Source organism: Gymnoscopelus braueri, assembly GCF_963280865.1.
Source record: "Gymnoscopelus braueri genome assembly, chromosome: 6".
In the NCBI taxonomy this organism is placed as follows: Eukaryota; Metazoa; Chordata; class Actinopteri; order Myctophiformes; family Myctophidae; genus Gymnoscopelus; species Gymnoscopelus braueri.
In genome coordinates, this window is record NC_137607.1 from 1,794,672 (window position 1) to 1,813,231 (window position 18,560).

Below are 18,560 nucleotides of genomic sequence, written 5' to 3' on the forward strand. Positions count from 1 at the left end.
GTGTGTGTGCGTGAACTGCCCTTAACCCCTGTGTCTTTATGTATAGGGCACGGGTTGCCCCGTGACAATATTGATTATATTGATCCAACATGTGTTCATGTAGTAAATGTATATAGTGTTTGTAAGAGTTAACATTATGTATTATACCTGTAATCTTTCTCTCATGAATAAGCAACTAGGCCACATGAGCACTTTAAACCTAGTATAGGATATTTGAAAATAGCAGATCTACAAGTTCACAACGAGTCGTGATGTGACGTGTTGTGAACTTGTAGATCTGCCATTTAAAAAGAAAAGTTGAAAAAAAAGTGACACATGTGGAATGTTTTTTAACCTGGTACGGGGATCCCTGGCACAAAATATTTACAGATGCGGGTCCGCGAACAAACACATTAATTTTGAGGTCCTTGACATGACAATTTGTGAGAACCACTGGTTTAAACAACATTTAGGAAGGAAGCCCAAATAAGCAACTACACTTTAGAAACATGCCCCAAAAAAATTGAACCCGCAATAAAACAGAAAAACAAGCCGAAAGTCGCTTATAATAAGCAGACATGGAAACGCTGCTGCCGCTTCTTGCACGCCAGCTGTGTAAAGTAGAAACAACCAGTAGAATGAATCACCTCAGAATACATAGAGAAGTATGAAAACAAGTACTTGTTTTCATAGACCTGGTTGCTTATTTCTCTCGCAAAATCTGGCAACACTGGCCAGCAGCAGCAGGCAGGCAGGCCATGACGTGAATGTACAGTTACAGTGCCTATTAATGCTTGTAAGCCCCGCAGTTAGTGTTTGTGCATGATGTGTATGGATACAAAATATTTAAAGGAGACTGCTTCCACACACGCGCGCGCGTGTGCGTGTGCGTGTGTGCGTGCGTGCGTGCGTGTGTGTGCGCACGCACACATGCATGGGCACGCCGCGCTGTTTCTTCATTCATTTCCACAATTCCGCTCCTATTATTTATTCATTTAATTGTTAATTTGATTGGTTCAGGCAATGTCACAACGCCATGGCCAACGCTCATCAGATCGCCTGTTTGGTGGCAGGTTGGAGGCTGTTCAGTGCAACTCGACAGTGTTTTATGATCACTAGGGGTCCCGACCCATAGTTTGAGAACCTCTGTTTTACATGAAATGGCATCAATGTAAACCTTGACCATCAAATAAGAGGTAGAATCACCTATCAAGAACGAGCTCAGCATTCAAAGTAATAATATAACATGGCAGCCTCATCCATTGAATTTCAATGTGACGCCATGTTATATTCAGTTCCTCAAGCTTGATTATTGTCATGTTTAGTTCAGGAGAAATTATGCTAAATACATTATTTGGTTATGGCCAAAATAATGTATGGGGGGGGGGGGGGGGTAGTGATGACTCCATATCTGCAAATGTTCAGGAACCCAAACTGTACAAGTGTAGCAAGTTATATGAGAAAGGTCCAGAAAGATTTCTGGACCTATTATTATTATTATTATTATTATTTGTCAAGGCAGACAGAGAACGAACCATGGTTATGTGAGCGATTGGATCACCCCAATATGATATATCCCTCTGCGGCAGGCCCGGAGGTAGACTTACAGATTGATCTGTGTACGGGAGTGTGCCGCGGCTAGGGGCGCCGCCCTCTGCACTGCCCAAATTCCTACGCAGCACCTCCTTCTCGAGGCACCCTAGAACACCGCAAGATGATTGGAGTGATCCAATCGCTCACATAACCATGGTTACATACTTAACCTTCATTATGTAGCGCTATATTGGATCACTCCAATATGATATACACACTATCAGATTACTCTGTAAGCTAGGAAAAGAAAAAGCTCAAACTCACCTATCAGAAAGGGTTGAGCTGAAGTCCTTACAACAGGGAGCAGACGTCCGTCTCCACAGAAGCGTCGGCAACCCCCAAAACGGCTTGTTCCACCCGGTTAGAAGGGACCACATTAATGTGGTGCGTCTACACCTTCAGTGTAGACGCCGCTCGGCCTGCATCCAGCAATGACTGCAAAAACTGCAGTACAGTCTGGACAGTACAGGTCTCTGGAACGGCATCATGACTGTCACACCACGCACTGAACACGCGCCATCTGGTCTGATAAGCCGTGTTAATTGCAGGGGTCCAAGGGACGTCTCGGCCAGCACGGGGCTATCTAAAGCCACCGATGGCTCCACATCTTGACCCTGTAAATCAGCGCTACTCAACCCGCGGCCCGCGGGCCGCATGCGGCCCCAACGCAGCGTCTTGGCGGCCCCTCATGGTCAAACCAAAACAAAATAAATTTTAAATTTGTTTAAGCACAGGATAAAAATATACATTTCCGTTCAAATATATGGGTTGCTAATTTTTTTTTCAAAAACAAACATCAATTGTTAATAGTTTTCTATGCATTTCGGGTTTTTTGGGGGGTTTGACCCCCATTTTTTTTCGGCCAGGGTAGGTGTCCCTTATTTCAATCTCTGGGAGTTGGCAACCCTAACCTTGCCATACCTTAGCTTTTGCTGAACTGATGCCACTGGACATGTACACAAAATAAACAGGTACAGTGAAAAGAATATGATGTCAAAATGTACATTTTATTATAACAATAACAATGCGTAGTGTGTGTTACAAAATCGAAAAATCCAAAATAGGACCGTCATTTTTAGCTTGGACTTTTGGTATTTTGCTGAGTGGCCCCTGAGCCATCTTAAGTTGAGTAGCCCTGCTGTACATCATCGAGTCGATCATGGGAAAAGGGGGTAAAACAGATAGCACTGCTATCGAGAACCAACTGGGGTAGCCTCTGTGAAACCAAGGCCTGCATGTTTCTGTACTGAGCCAATCGCATACGGTCGTTCCCCTAGTATGCCACCATGCGCGCAGCCCGCATGGGTCCTCATATGCCAAACGTGCATGGTCTAGCCCCAGCAAAGCATACAGGAGTCATGCGAGTCCTCTGCGGACATGCAGACATCACAAGACAGGCAGAGAAAAGCCATTGCGATACAATACACACCAAGTGATTTATCAACGTCTAAGGCTTGCAAAAGTGTGGAAAAAACAATGTAAAAACCTCTTGTACATTTCCTACCCCCGCTGCACATACTGTCACTCGCCTGTGTATTAGCCCGTGGCCTTATACAGGGAGGATAAAAAAGGACTGTATAGTGTGCTTGTGACTTGAATGTGTACGCCCGCTTGCTAGGTCGAGAAGGCTCAGACCCGTTCACTGTGAAACGCAAAAGGGTAACACAAAAAGCAAGCCTGTGGTCGGTTCACTCGCTGGGGTTAGAGGGATCTCATGACCTGCTCACCCTGGAAGAACAAAGAACTTGCACGTGTGTGTTTCAACTGTCGCATAAGCCAACTATACACAGCTTCCCGCAATCTTGTTACAGGGTAGACGCAGTCCCCAAGTCCGAGGCAAACGGGAGAGTTTCAACGAAAAGGACAAGAAACCCTCCGTGCCGCAATACAGGTTGACCAGACCGTGTATCGCCTGTACGTACACATGTCGAAAATCTGCAAACAAACAACAAACTCCTGATCGAGATGACACAAGCCAAACCGAGCGGAGCAAAGTAGAAGCACTCAATAGCTCCTCCAAGTTATAGATAGCTTACTATCTGCACACAGAGCTTACCTATGTGGAGCTCCAAATGTCCACCTCTTCGCCAGGCCGAATGATCAAACTTACTAACTAACTAATTAACACACTTCAAATGATTAATTCATACATTATTGATGTCTTTCTGTCTTCCTTTCTTTCTTCATTCATCAGATCTCATAACAAATGATGAAGAACTTCGTATTGTGATGGTGGGGAAGACTGGAGCTGGAAAGAGTGCCACAACAAACACCATCCTGGGTTCTGAAGCATTTAAATCCACGTTTTCACCCGATTCTGTGACATTGAGCTGTAATAAGGCCAGTGGTGTAGTGGATGGTAGAAAGGTTTCTGTTATTGACACTCCAGGCTTGTTTGACACTGGGTTCAGTAATACTGAAACCATTAAAGAGGTCAGAAACTGTATTTCTTATGCTGCTCCTGGTCCTCATGCGTTCCTGGCTGTGATCAAACTAGGGAGATTCACAGAAGAGGAGAAAAACGTTGTGGCAAAGATTCAGAAAGAATTTGGACAAAGTTCAGATAAATACACCATGATTCTCTTCACTCATGGTGACAAGCTTGAAGGTCCAATTGAAGAGTTTTTGAATGATTCTCCAGAACTACAAGAATTAATCAGCAAATATAGTGGTGTTTATCATGTCTTTCACAACGAAAGAAAGGATCCCTCTCAGGTCACTGAGCTGCTGGATAAAATCAACCAGATGGTGAAGAAGAACGGTGGAAGCCACTACACCAACCAGATGTTCCAAGAAGAAGGAAGGAGACAAGGTGAGAGAAACTAGTCTTTACTCATTAAAGGAGATGTACCAAACAGCAAATCAGTGACCATTCTCTGGCTGATGTTTTGATGATTTATTTGTATAGGCTAATCACTCTCCTTCAAACATTAATATCTTAACATTAAATTAAAATTTTAACCAAAATAAATAAATGGTATAGGCCTAGCCTACCAAGTGTAAAAATGTTAATCTCAAGAACAAAACATAAGTCCTTATGTGGTTCATATACAACTTTACAAGTGTGCTGTCTTTACAATAATGTACTCAAATAACAGCTCCAGGACTATGAGGGGCCGTTTAGGCCAAAAATAATGAAACACTTTCACACACGCTAACGAGACAGTCTTATACTTACTACTGAAATGCTTTTACATTCAATTTTGAGACACTTTCACACACACTGATGAGACACTCTTACATATACTACTGAAATGCTATACGTTCAATATTGAAACACTTGCACACTCACTACTGAAACACTCTCACATACATACATACTTTGTAAATCGATGCACGTTCATATATGAAACTTTATACATACTCATCTGAACACTTACGCATACATATGAGAAACACATACACATACATATATACTTCTGTGCCATATACACATGCATACGAAATGCTTGCACGCATACAAGTTAAACATTTATACATTTATATCTGAAACACTCACACATACACATATGAAAAGGCTGCATGTATATCGCTGAACACTTGTACATTTACAACTGAATTTCTTGTATATTATTACAAACTAAAATGAAAACTTTAGATGCATGTGCAAGCCTTTCACATGTATTCATACGAGTCATTTCAGTAGTATGTATAAATAAATTCAATAATATATATACACATAATTTCAGTGATATGTATAAGTGAGTTCAGTATAATGTATAAAAGAGTTTCACATGTATTCATACAAGTGATCTAAGTAGTATGTATAAATGATTTCAATAGTGTATATATAAACAATTTTAAAAGCATGTACAGATCATTTCACATGTATTCATACAAGTAATATCAGTGATGTATATAAGTAATTTTGATAGTATATATAAATCATTACAATAGCATGTATAGATCATTTAACTATAATGTATACAATAATTTCACATGTATGCATACAAGAAATCTCAGTAGCATACGGAAGTGGTTTCAGTAACACCGGAAGGCACAGGCAGGTGCGCGCGCACACCAGGAAGAAACTTCCAGAGAGAAGGAGAAGATAAGAAGGAGAAGACAAAGGCAGCATGGAGGGGACCCAATTTAATTAATTCGATATCGAATACTAATATATCACCTACGCAGCAGTGTAAGGTCCTTACACACCGGGCGAATTCTTCATGCAAATAAATAAGTTTTTTTTCGCCTGTTTTTTAAAACCTTATAAAGTCAATGCAAGCTTCCACATCAAAGACGAAATTTCGCGGAGCGAAAATGCGTCTTTTATTTATTCGGACAGCATATTCTTCACGACCATAACCTCAGATTTGGTTGAAAAACTTCCCCCTCACTCTGGGTGCTATGGTGAAGAACATGTTGACTCATTTTACAAAAAACAGGGTGTACGGAAAGATGATTTTAAACTCTCCCCTGTGAAAACAGAAGAGGTGTTTAAAAAATTGAGTGCTCTTCATCAACACAAAGCCACAGGCCTCGACAATATCCCCGCCAAATTTCTAAAAGACTCGGCCGCCTCCATTGCTCCAATCATTACCCACATAATAAACCTCTCCATCATACAGGGACGGGTCCCTAACGATTTCAAAAAAGCAAGGGTGACCCCTCTGTACAAAAAAGGAAACAAATTAGACCCTGGCAACTACCGCCCTATTTCTATTCTTAGCTCCATCTCGAAAGTCATGGAAAAAATAGTCTATGAACAGGTCGATAAGTATCTTGCCGAAAAAAATCTAATTTACAAATTCCAATCTGGTTTCAGAACAAACCACTCCACTGACACATGCCTTCTCTATTTGAACGACTCTATCAAACAAGATGTCGACAAGGGCAAATATTGCGGCATGGTCATGCTGGACCTCCAAAAGGCCTTTGACACCGTCAATCACCCAATTATGATCAATAAGCTCAAAGCAATAGGTTTTGATGATACGTCAGTGAACTGGATGAGATCCTACCTGGAAGGGAGGGAGCAAGTGGTGGAAGTAAACGGCACCCAGTCCCCCCCCCTCCCTGTGACTTGTGGTGTCCCACAAGGAAGTATACTAGGACCTTTACTGTTCCTGATATATGTGAATGACATGTCATCGGCCTGCGACTGCAAGCTGTTCCTGTTCGCAGATGACTCGGCCCTGCTAGTCTCGGACAGGGACAGGCTGCAGGTTGAGAAAACTCTCAGCTCCGAACTCAACAAGATCTGCATCTGGCTCTCTGACAACAAACTTTCATTACACCTGGGTAAAACTGAATCCATCCTCTTTGGGTCCAGTCCTAACCTTAGCAAGGCAGAGAGTTTCACGATCAAAGTGGGTGATAATGTCATCAAAAGAAAGGATGAAATTACCTACCTGGGCTCCATCTTGGAGGCAAACCTCTCCGGTAACAAAAACGCCGAAAAAGTGATCAAAAATGTCAACCGAACAACACGCTATTTGTGGAGGATTGATCGCCTAGTCAGTAAGAATACTCTGAAGATTCTTGCAGGGGCCCTCATTCAAGGTCATTATGATTATGCATGCACTTCATGGTATCACAACACCTCCAAGGCCTTAAAAACAAGGCTCCAAACATCCCAAAACAAACTTGTAAGGCTACTTCTTGGCCTCAATCACAGAACCCATCTAACCCCTGCTCATTTTGCTAGGATTGGATGGCTTAGGGTTGAGGACAGAGTACAGCAACTTGCTATGGGCCTGGTCTTCAAGATACACCACAACATTGGGATCCCCCTGTATTTGTCAAAATACTTCAAAAATGTTAATGAAGTCCATGATCATAACACCAGAGGCAGCTCCACTGATCATGTTCAACCCAGATTTGGCTCAACTAAGGGTATGAACTCATTCTCATGCTATTCATCAAAAATGTGGAATGCCCTACCAAAAGGAGTAAAGGAGTGTAAAACCCTACTCACTTTCAAAACTGCCCTAAAGATACACCTTCAGGAGGCTGCAATTCGAAAATGGCCCCTGTCTAAGTCTTAACCTACCCCTCCCTACCCCCCCCCCCCCCTCTTTCATTTTCCTCTTTTGTATATATATATATATATTTTTTTTTTTTTTTCTCTCGTCATACCAGTAACCTGAAAGCTGATTGTATGACATTCTGTATAGTAGTGTGTATATCTGCCTGCCTCTTATATTTCATCATGATTTGTGTGCATGGGGTCCTCATCTTAAACAAGCGTAATGCTTAATGAGGGTTTCCAGTTTAGTAGACCTTGTATTGTGAATTTGTACTTCCATGTACTGTTATGTACTGTCATGTACTATTCTCATGTCTTTCTAAATAAACTACATCAATCAATCAATCAATCAGTCATATTTTGTGGAAATTCGCTGGTGACTGCTACACCTCTGACCAATCAAAATGCATTTATGTAGGCCTATTAATTTTATTAAACAATCTAGTATAGGCCATCCCATTGGATGAGTGCACTGGTGCTCAAAATGGGCTCCGGGGAGTGGGGACCCCCATGGGGGGTGATGCGCGGGTCAGGTTTTTTTCATAACCCGCCCCGCCACGGAGCACAAGTTCAACAAAACAATATATAAATCGACGGCCTGAGAGAGAGAGAGAGAGAGAGAGAGCGAGAGAGCGAGAGAGAGAGAGCGCGCGTGCGATCGAGAGAGAGAGAGAGAGAGAGAGAGAGAGAGAGAGAGAGCGCGCGTGCGATCGAGAGAGAGAGAGAGAGAGAGAGAGAGAGAGAGAGAGAGAGAGAGAGAGAGAGAGAGAGAGAGAGAGAGAGAGAGAGAGAGAGAGAGAGAGAGAGAGAGAGAGAGAGAGAGACCCTCGCATCACTACCAGGGTCCTTGGGACTCGGGAGTGTTCTGGGGGTCCCCAGCAGTATAACCACTTTAACCATATATAGCCTATATCAGCTATTTGAAAATATCCAATCTACAATCTCACAATGCGATGCATTGTGAGCTTGTAGATCTGCTATTTTCAAAAATATTTGACAAATTGTGAAAAACACCATAAATATTATATGGTGGTCCCTGGCACTAACCTCGTGGTTGGACTGGACATGGATACAGTCAGTGGAGAAAAAAAAGTACTCACATTTTTACTTTAAGTATCAATACTGCAATGTAGAAATACTCTGTTACAAAGTAACAGTTAAAGGTAGGGTAAGTGATATTTTTTGGTTAAAACAAAAAGTATTTTGTTAAAAGGTTAAAACACTATATTCTGATAGTAATCATTGTTATAGAGTGTTTGTTCAGTAACAGATGTCTCCCTGTCTCTCCAGCTCTTTAATAAACAGAAAATACATTTTTCGGTAGGTGTCAAAATCTCAGCCAATCAGGAGAAAGTACCAATTTTTAAGCTTAATTTGTATAGTGTTCCAGTTCCAATTTTGCATGCTCATTTCTTAGTGTCATTACTTCCAATTTCACTTGTTTAATCTGTATCCTGATTGAGTTCTCTGTCCTGGTTGGATAAAATTGGAAATGAAACTGAAACTGAAACGAAAATGCATTTTCTGTTTAATAAAGAGGTGGAGAGACAAGGAGACTCCTAATACTGAACAAACACTCTATAGCAATGAGTACTATCAGAATATAGAGCTATTTAACAATTATTTTAACCAACGCAAATCACTTACCCTACCTTTAAGTATAAAGTCCGGAATAAAAAATGTAGCCTACTTGAGTAAATGTAGCCTACAAAAAATAAAATAGGCCTACCAAAAGTAGAAAGTATACTACTCAGTATGCAGAATGTCCCATTTCACAAGTTTTCTGTATGACATATACAAATCTTTTGAAAATAGCAGATCTACAGATCTGTGAGCTTGTAGATCTGCTATTTTCAAATGGTAGAAATGTATGATGATACAGACTTGGGCTGGATATAGACCAATCGACAGTGTAAAGTAACTAAGTACATTTACTCAAGGACCGCCTGCCGCTCCAAGCCGCTCCGGCCGGGGCCGCGAACCATACGTCGCACAGACTGACACAAAGAGAACCATAAATGCGTAGCTCCCCGATCAAAACTTCATTAAAATTTCTCCGTAGGCTAATCCACACGAGTTTGCTAGACTTTTGACCAATCAAAATGTATCTATGTATTCATTTGATTAAACACGCTAGGCCATCCCATCCAACTCCTGTTGAAGATGCGCGCATCGGTGCTCACAGTGGGGTCCGGGGACTCCCCTGGGGGGTGATGCGTGGTCAGGTTTTTTTTTCTTCATTTAGAGACAGACAGACAGACAGAGACAGAGACAGAGACAGACAGACAGACAGACAGACAGACAGACAGACAGACAGACAGACAGACAGACAGAGACCCGCCCATCCCGCGCTGCCGCGCATCACTACCAGGGGGGTCCTTGGAAGTGTTCTGGGGGTCCCCAGCAGTTTAACCACCCATATAGCCTATACATCAGCTATTTGGGGTCAGTGCGGACCCGTTCGGTGCCCCCCGGGACGGTTTTGTCAACGGGGGGTTTTGTGTTGCCCTCAGAATCTTTTTGGTGCCACTAACATTAATCTTTTATTTTTATTTATTGTATATCTGCTATTATTGAATAGCCAACATATACAATATGGATAAAGGGGTGAAAATGTATTAAAACCTTTTGCTGGGGACCCCCTCAAGGACCACTGGTTGAGAACCACTGATTTAAAGGAAATGGCTGTAATGACAATACAGGGGCAGTTCCATAACTTATCCATTCATTTAGATTAAATAGAGTAGAGCAGGGGGCTTCAACAGGGGGTCCTCAGAGTTACTACAGGGGGTCCGCCAAATCATTGTGTGATATGATTTTTTATTTTTTTTTACATTAACCACTTGAACCCTAGCAGCCGAAAATAGTCACGTTTCAACTGCGCGGACTACGCGTTACCTAAAGAATTCGGTCTGAGCATGCGCAAAATGGCGGCTCCCATGGATTATTATTGTCTCCGCCAGGCCGAAAGGCATGGCGAGAGAGTATGTTTTCGCCCCTGTCCGTCCGTCCGTCCGTGTGTCCGTCCGTGTGTCCTGTCTGTGTGTTACCACCAAATCTCCGGCACCGTTGGCCCGGTCGCAGCGAAACTGTGCACACACACTCCCTGGATGCCAATTCAGAACCTCTGCCTCAAATTTTTCACATGGGCCTGTTATAGCGCCACCAGGAGGCCGATTTGTGCAAAACCCATTTTTTCCCATTACTCCTACAGTTTTTAACCAAACCTCATGCAAATCGGTACACAGTATCTCTATAGTCATGTGATCAACCCTGATCTGTCCGATTTCCCATATTCCATCCTCATTGGCTAAGGTTACCATCCAAAGTTTGCAGGATTGGTCCGTTTTGAACAAACTGCCTCAAATCATGAACGCAGCTTGCCATTTGCATAAAATTGCACACGCACATTCCCACTAGGCCGAGGAAGAAATAGCACTTAAAACTTTTCACATCAGCCTCATGGTGGCGCTATAACAGGCCGATTTGCATTTTTAACTATAACTGCACCGATCTGCGTGAAACTTTGCACGCCTACTCCCTAGAGGCCAAGGAAAAACATCTGCACTGCATTTTTCACATCTGCTTTTTACAGCGCCACCAGGAGGCCGACTTATGTCAAATACATTTTTGGATATTAATCCTTCAGATTTTATCCAAACATCACACAAATCGGTACACAGTATCTCTATAGTCATGTGATCAAGACGCATCTGTCCGATATTTCATATTCCATCCTGATTGGCTAAGGTTGACTTCCAAAGTTTGCAGGATTGGTCCGTTTTGAACAAAATGTCTGAAATCATGAACGCGGCGTGTGATTTCCGTGAAAATTTGCACGCACATTCCCACTAGGCCGAGGAAGAAATGCCACCCTTTTCACATTGGCCTATTATAGCGCCACCAGGAGGCCACAATAACTTACCTGACCTGGCGGAGACCTGTGCTCCGAGGAGCACTTTTTCTAGTTGATATTTGTATCGTCTTTCTAAGACGATTTCTAAGTGGATTTTATTGTTTATAAAGTAGGATAAAGTAGGACGTGGCCATGCAAAATGGTGGTGTCCCGTGGATTTGTAAAATATTTTACCGCGAATTATTTTTATATTTTTCTCTGTTGTTGGTGACAACTCTAGTGCGTCCCATGGACGCCATGACGGTGTCATGAATGCGTCCCTTCGCAATATTGTGCGTCAGAGACGCAAGCCTATGAGCATCTCTGCATGCTGCCTTTGTCTTCTCCTTCTTATCTTCTCCTTCTCTCTGGAAGTTTCTTCCTAGTGTGCGCGCGCACCTGCCTGTGCCTTCCGGTGTTACTGAAACCACTTCCGTTTGCTACTGAGATTTCTTGTATGCATACATGTGAAATTATTGTATACATTATAGTTAAATGATCTATACATGCTATTGTAATGATTTATATATACTATCAAAATTACTTATATACATCACTGATATTACTTGTATGAATACATGTGAAATGATCTGTACATGCTTTAAAAATTGTGTATATATACACTATTGAAATCATTTATACATACTACTTAGATCACTTGTATGAATACATGTGAAATTATTTTATACATTATACTGAACTCACTTATACATATCACTGAAATGATGTGTATATATATTATTGAATTTATTTATACATACTACTGAAATGACTCGTATGAATACATGTGAAAGGCTTGCACATGCATCTAAAGTTTTCATTTTAGTTTGTAATAATATACAAGAAATTCAGTTGTAAATGTACAAGTGTTCAGCGATATACATGCAGCCTTTTCATATGTGTATGTGTGAGTGTTTCAGATATAAATGTATAAATGTTTAACTTGTATGCGTGCAAGCATTTCGTATGCATGTGTATATGGCACAGAAGTATATATGTATGTGTATGTGTTTCGCATATGTATGCGTAAGTGTTCAGATGAGTATGTATAAAGTTTCATATATGAACGTGCATCGATTTACAAAGTATGTATGTATGTGAGAGTGTTTCAGTAGTGAGTGTGCAAGTGTTTCAATATTGAACGTTTAGCATTTCAGTAGTATATGTAAGAGTGTCTCATCAGTGTGTGTGAAAGTGTCTCAAAATTGAATGTAAAAGCATTTCAGTAGTAAGTATAAGACTGTCTCGTTAGCGTGTGTGAAAGTGTTTCATTATTTTTGGCCTAAACGGCCCCTCATACTGGACACTAAAACCTCAGTTTAACCAAATGGGCCCATAACAGCAGACTTAACAAACTTATAACGTGTCACATCGCGGTGCATTGTGAGCTTGTAGATCTGTTGAGTGTTTGTACATCTGTTGTGTGCTTGTAGATCTGCTACATGTGCTCTACTGTAAGGTGGAGTCTGAAGAGGTGAGTGCTAGGGGGTGAGGGGGAGTTTGTTCCAAAGTCTAGGGGGTGTAGAGCGTTGTCCAGAGTGTTTTAGAGAAGAGAGAAGAGTCTAGGACGTGTGGAGCGTTGTCCAGAGTGTTTTAGAGAAGAGAGAAGAGTCTAGGACGTGTGGAGCGTTGTCCAGGGTGTTTTAGAGAAGAGAGAAGAGTCTAGGATGTGTGGAGCGTTGTCCAGAGTGTTTTAGAGAAGAGAGAAGAGTCTAGGACGTGTGGAGTGTTGTCCAGAGTGTTTTAGAGAAGAGAGAAGAGTCTAGGACGTGTGGAGCGTTGTCCAGGGTGTTTTAGAGAAGAGAGAAGAGTCTAGGACGTGTGGAGCGTTGTCCAGAGTGTTTTAGAGAAGAGAGAAGAGTCTAGGACGTGTGGAGGGTTGTCCAGAGTGTTTTAGAGAAGAGAGAAGAGTCTAGGACGTGTGGAGCGTTGTCCAGAGTGTTTTAGAGAAGAGAGAAGAGTCTAGGACGTGTGGAGCGTTGTCCAGAGTGTTTTAGAGAAGAGAGAAGAGTCTAGGACGTGTGGAGCATTGTCCAGGGTGTTTTAGAGAAGAGAGAAGAGTCTAGGACGTGTGGAGCGTTGTCCAGGGTGTTTTAGAGAAGAGAGAAGAGTCTAGGACGTGTGGAGCGTTGTCCAGGGTGTTTTAGAGAAGAGAGAAGAGTCTAAGACGTGTAGAGTGTTGTCCAGAGTGTTTTAGAGAAGAGAGAAGAGTCTAGGACGTGTGGAGCGTTGTCCAGGGTGTTTTAGAGAAGAGAGAAGAGTCTAGGACGTGTGGAGGGTTGTCCAGGGTGTTTTAGAGAAGAGAGAAGAGTCTAGGACGTGTGGAGCTTTGTCCAGGGTGTTTTAGAGAAGAGAGAAGAGTCTAAGACGTGTAGAGTGTTGTCCAGAGTGTTTTAGAGAAGAGAGAAGAGTCTGGGACGTGTGACCAGTGGTTCTCATACTTTAGTCATTTCAAGGACCCTCCATTTTCTAGCCTATGCATTAGACAACGGACCCCCCAAACCTAGTACTCAGAGTGTGTATAAATGTAACCAACATTTATTACATGTCCATTTGGTTACATTTATACACTCCCACAGTTACAGACCTTTAAGGGTCTAGAAAACAAACATGTTGATAGCATATTAACCACATGTTACCCTGGTGTATTTTTAGCCTTCTGATCTTTCTTTCTAAGCAAAATTATAATGCTACAGTTGATATAGCCTGGGATCAATACCATTTTCGGGTTTCTGATCCGGTCTGGAGCGTAAATAACTTTACGTCATCAGGCGACCGGAACACATGACCGGAACCACCGGTGCCTTGCACCTCCAAACGGATTCCCCTCATTTAAAATATATATATATATATTTTGACACATTCTGGCGGAGAGACGGTCTTCTCGGCTCGGGGCTGCCCATTGTTCAGCAAAGCAGGCTCTTTACATAGTAATATGTCTGACATAAATGTCAGAGTTAAAATTGACATGTAAATATGAAATAAAAGCTTAAACATGTAGGTACGAGATAAGAATAGAGCTAGCAATCGCTAGCATTGCTAACGTTCCTAAGTTCCATCCATAATGTTGCAAAATCACGGTAAAATTTTACCCGATTGTTTTGAAAGGTATCATTAGTCTGTTTGCTTGTGTCAATGTAAATCTCAAAGAAAGATATAGTAACAATGATATTTTTTTAAACGGTTATGTAAAAGTAGCTATTAGCTGAGAGGGAATTCGTCAAAAATCATCATGATTGTGCACTTGGTAACTACAACTAATTTAAGAAAATCAAACTTCTGAAAAGGCATCATTTTCAAGATGGCGACCACGATGGCTGCCGGGAGCTTAAAATGCCTAGCTTATAGTATAAGCTGGGAGGGAATATGTAAAAATCATACAAATTGTGCACTTGGTAACTAGTTTTTGGATTTTGGCATGGTGTTAGGTATGGCCATAAGGTTTTTAAAAAACATCACAAACGAGATGGGTTCGCCCCCTAGTGGTCTGTTTGCAATTCTGTTTGGATTCTGTTACTATTGGGTATAACATAAATAACATACCAAAAAATTAGGAACATTTTTGAGAGCCTAAACTTACTCAAAAAGTAACACAACTTTGCACACATCACAAGTGGCGAAGAATTACGTATTTTAAAGGTCTCAAAAAGGGGTGTGACCTAATAGCTCAATAGCGCCCCCTACCAAATGTCAATTTTGTAGGGGGCAAAATTAAATGATTTTAATAGCAGGTTTCTTATTCAAGTCTGTTGTCTTTTCAGACAAAATAGTAACATCAGACCAGCATGAAGCTACAGACGCTGACCCACCAATTTCAAGTTCAACATCAACAACAGGAGTCTCTAAAGATGAAGGTGAGCTGACTATGAATAGACGTCTTCAATAAACTGATTAACTACTTGAACCCCAGCATCCATATTCTGGGGGAACATTATCCAAAAATAGCAGATTTACAAGCTCACAATGCGTTGCAATGCATCACATTGTGATCTTGTAGATCAGCTATTTTTGATGAAGAGATTTGGTGTACACGGAAAACAATCTGTCCAAGTACAGAGCCAACTGAGGTCCAGTTTACTAAGAATAGAGGGTTTAATTAAATTAAGTTTAATAAAAAAAATCCATGTCCTTCATTGATGTTACTTAGCCCAGCCCCTTTTTCTGATTGGTTGATGTTTGATGGTTTTTATCTTTTGCTATAACTTTTGAATGGTTTGTCGTACAGACTTGTGAGTCGCGTCATTTGATTTGGTTGAGAGTCCTCGTCCTTCGTTGGTGTAACTTAGCCCCGCCCCTTTTTCTGATTGGTCGATATTTCATAGTTAATATCTTTAGCAATAACTTTTGACATGCTTTTCGTAGCCACTTTTGGACTCGGTTTAAAGTCCTTGTCCTTCGTTAGTGTTACTGAGCTCTGCTCCCTGTTCTGACATGTAGGTTTCACCTACATGTATAACAATTGGTACACACCGGTATCATGTCCCGATTTACAAAAGGTATTTTGGAGCCGTGACATAAACCTAACAGGAAGTCAGCTATTTTGAATTTATTGTGGCATTTTAGCAAATCTTTGCCATTTTCACGGGTCTTAGAATTGTAGATCCGGCTCTGCCTGGAGGTCCCCAGGACCAAGCACCTAACCTGGTGCAATAGAGCTTTTTCTGTTGCTGCCCCCTCCCTGTGGAAAGCACTCCCCAACTATATCAAAAGCCCCCCCACCCTCCCATCCTTCAAAACCGCTCTCAAAACCCACCTCTTCAATATTGCTTTCCCCAGCTAAATGTTTTTATAGTCTTTTTTTTCTTTCTCCTCCCCTCATATTAAGTCTTTGGGTACTTGGAAAAGCGCTATATAAATCTGATAGATTATTATTATTATTATTATTATTATTATTATTATTATTATTATTATTATATTTACCTTCTTGGTTTTGCCTTCGGTAACAATGTTCTTGATTTTGACATCTTAATTGATAACAAAACATAATGTAAAATACATACATTCACACCATTACGGTCCGTATGTACAGTATGTGCAAATGATGTTGTGTAACATGATGTGATGTAACAATACAACAACACAAACAAAACAATATAAAAAGCTAAACAATGTACAACTACAACTATGTAAGACACCAGGCTAAGAAAAGAACCATGCATTTCAATACATCTAGACCCAGACTCTGCTCCACCTTAACCATCCCTTTAGGGAAGATTTAAAGGAACTGTTACTCTTAAGGTCTGTAGGTTAACCCATTCCATGCCACAGTTGCTGTGTGCTTCAATGCACAATGGCCAATGTTTCTATTGAATTAGACAGGAACCAGGTCAGTGGGTCTCCCCCTTGTAGTGTGGTCGTGAACATCATTGACCTTTTCTAAGTATCTACTGAGGTACTTCAGAGCTACAATATTCAAGATCCTATGTACCATGCACATCTTAGTCTGGGTCACTCTCTCATCTAATCTGAGCCTTTTCAGGATGTCAAAATGTGCTGGGAGGAGGTGAGCTCTGGGATCAAGCTTGAGTATTAATCTGACTCATTTATTCAGGGCGGTCTGGAGCCTATTTTTTGAGTTTTGGGGGTGCTGTTGTACCAAGAGGAACAGACGTAGTCAAAATGACATTGAACCAGAGCCCCTGACAAAATCTCTAGAGTTCTTTTGTTAAGAAATGTGAACATTCTCCCAAGGAATCTGACTCTCTGGTTGACCTTAGAGATCACTTTTTTGGTCATACTCTCTCCAGATAGCCTGTCAGCTAATAAGCAGCCCAAGTAGGTCTCCTCCTCCTTAGTCCCCCACCACCACCTTGAACCCCAGGGATCTCCCTAGACTTGACTGTTCTGTGAACAGGACCACAATGGAAATAAGCCTTATAAAGCTGACACCCTTCTAGATTTCGCAGAGTACAGCAGGCAGGTTCCAGAAAACAGTACAGGAAAACGTTGCACTTTATTTGTTAACACAAATGCAATTAATTTAATATCAGTTAATGTCAGGTAATACCAGGTTTCTTATACAAGTCTGTTGTCTTTTCTAACTCAACAATAGTTGTAACATTAAACCAGCATGAAGCTACAGACACTGACCCACCAACGTCAATTCCAACGTCAACAGGAGTAAAAAGTACAGGAGTCTCTAAAGCTAAAGGTAAGCTGACACTATGAATAGATGTGCTATGAGCTGTTCACATTCTTTACCTGTAGTCTGTAGTATTCCTTTAAGTGCTTCATATAGTGTGTTAAAACAGGGTCACATACATCATAATGAAACAGATCTAACATTCCATTCACATGATCACTTTACATCCATATATTTTTATACTGGAAGGCTTGTTGGCTAATCCAATGATTGATGAGCCCATTTAAATTCCCCCCAAAACAGATATAAGTGTATACAAACATTTGCTAATATTCCATTAACAGAGGGATGGAAAGTCTTTGCATTTTAAAATGTAGAATGTTCAGAAACGTGTTTAAATGGGTTTGGCACATCGTATCACCAAGAGCTACATTTTCATTCCACTTATCTTCAGATAATCACTTTGTCGATGAATACCGGCCTGTCCTGGTTCAGAGAGTGTCCATGGTCGCCCCCATCCTGGATATGCTCCTTCAGGAGCGTGTTATCATCCAGGAGGGCTACAACAATGTGATGGGCAATATCACCCCTCAGGATCAGATGAGGGAGCTATACAATCTCCTTAACAGCAGAAAAGCCAAAGACATTTTCTACAAAGGTCTTGAAACAAATGAGAAGGGTCTTCTTGATGAGCTGTAAGTAATACTCATTTAGGTTCATCTTTAGGCCAAACATTGTATTAGTACAAGACAATACCTTTTCAGGCCATGATGCTTTCACTATCATGTGTCATTCTCATTTATCCTCTTTATATTTCCAAGAGATTCACACTTTAATGCCAGTATATTCATAAGTCTTACAATATTAACTATAATTGTTTACCCAATATTGTCATATATAGTTAATCTTATGTTTGTCACTGTGGTTTAACTTTGCATTAGGTGATCTTCAAGAGACAAAATATGTCTTAGTTATAATCTATGAATATGATAATTAAGTTACTGACAATGTTTGGTTCTATAATGTAATGTAGGATTTGT

At 41.1% G+C, this 18,560-nt stretch overlaps 1 protein-coding gene across 1 annotated transcript in view; it reads left to right on the forward strand.

The window, feature by feature from the left end:
- LOC308086394 (uncharacterized protein) overlaps positions 1-18,219 on the forward strand; it is a gene marked incomplete at its 3' end in the record, with an annotated part of 60,585 nt that extends 42,366 nt beyond the window's left edge. Inside the window, exons 7-10 of the mRNA XM_080429914.1 lie at positions 3,767-4,384; positions 15,200-15,292; positions 17,491-17,589; positions 17,975-18,219. Coding sequence (XP_080286040.1) covers positions 3,767-4,384; positions 15,200-15,292; positions 17,491-17,589; positions 17,975-18,219 — 1,055 coding nt within the window. The remainder of the gene's footprint in view (positions 1-3,766; positions 4,385-15,199; positions 15,293-17,490; positions 17,590-17,974) is intronic.
- Between the last annotated feature and the right edge of the window lie 341 nt (positions 18,220-18,560).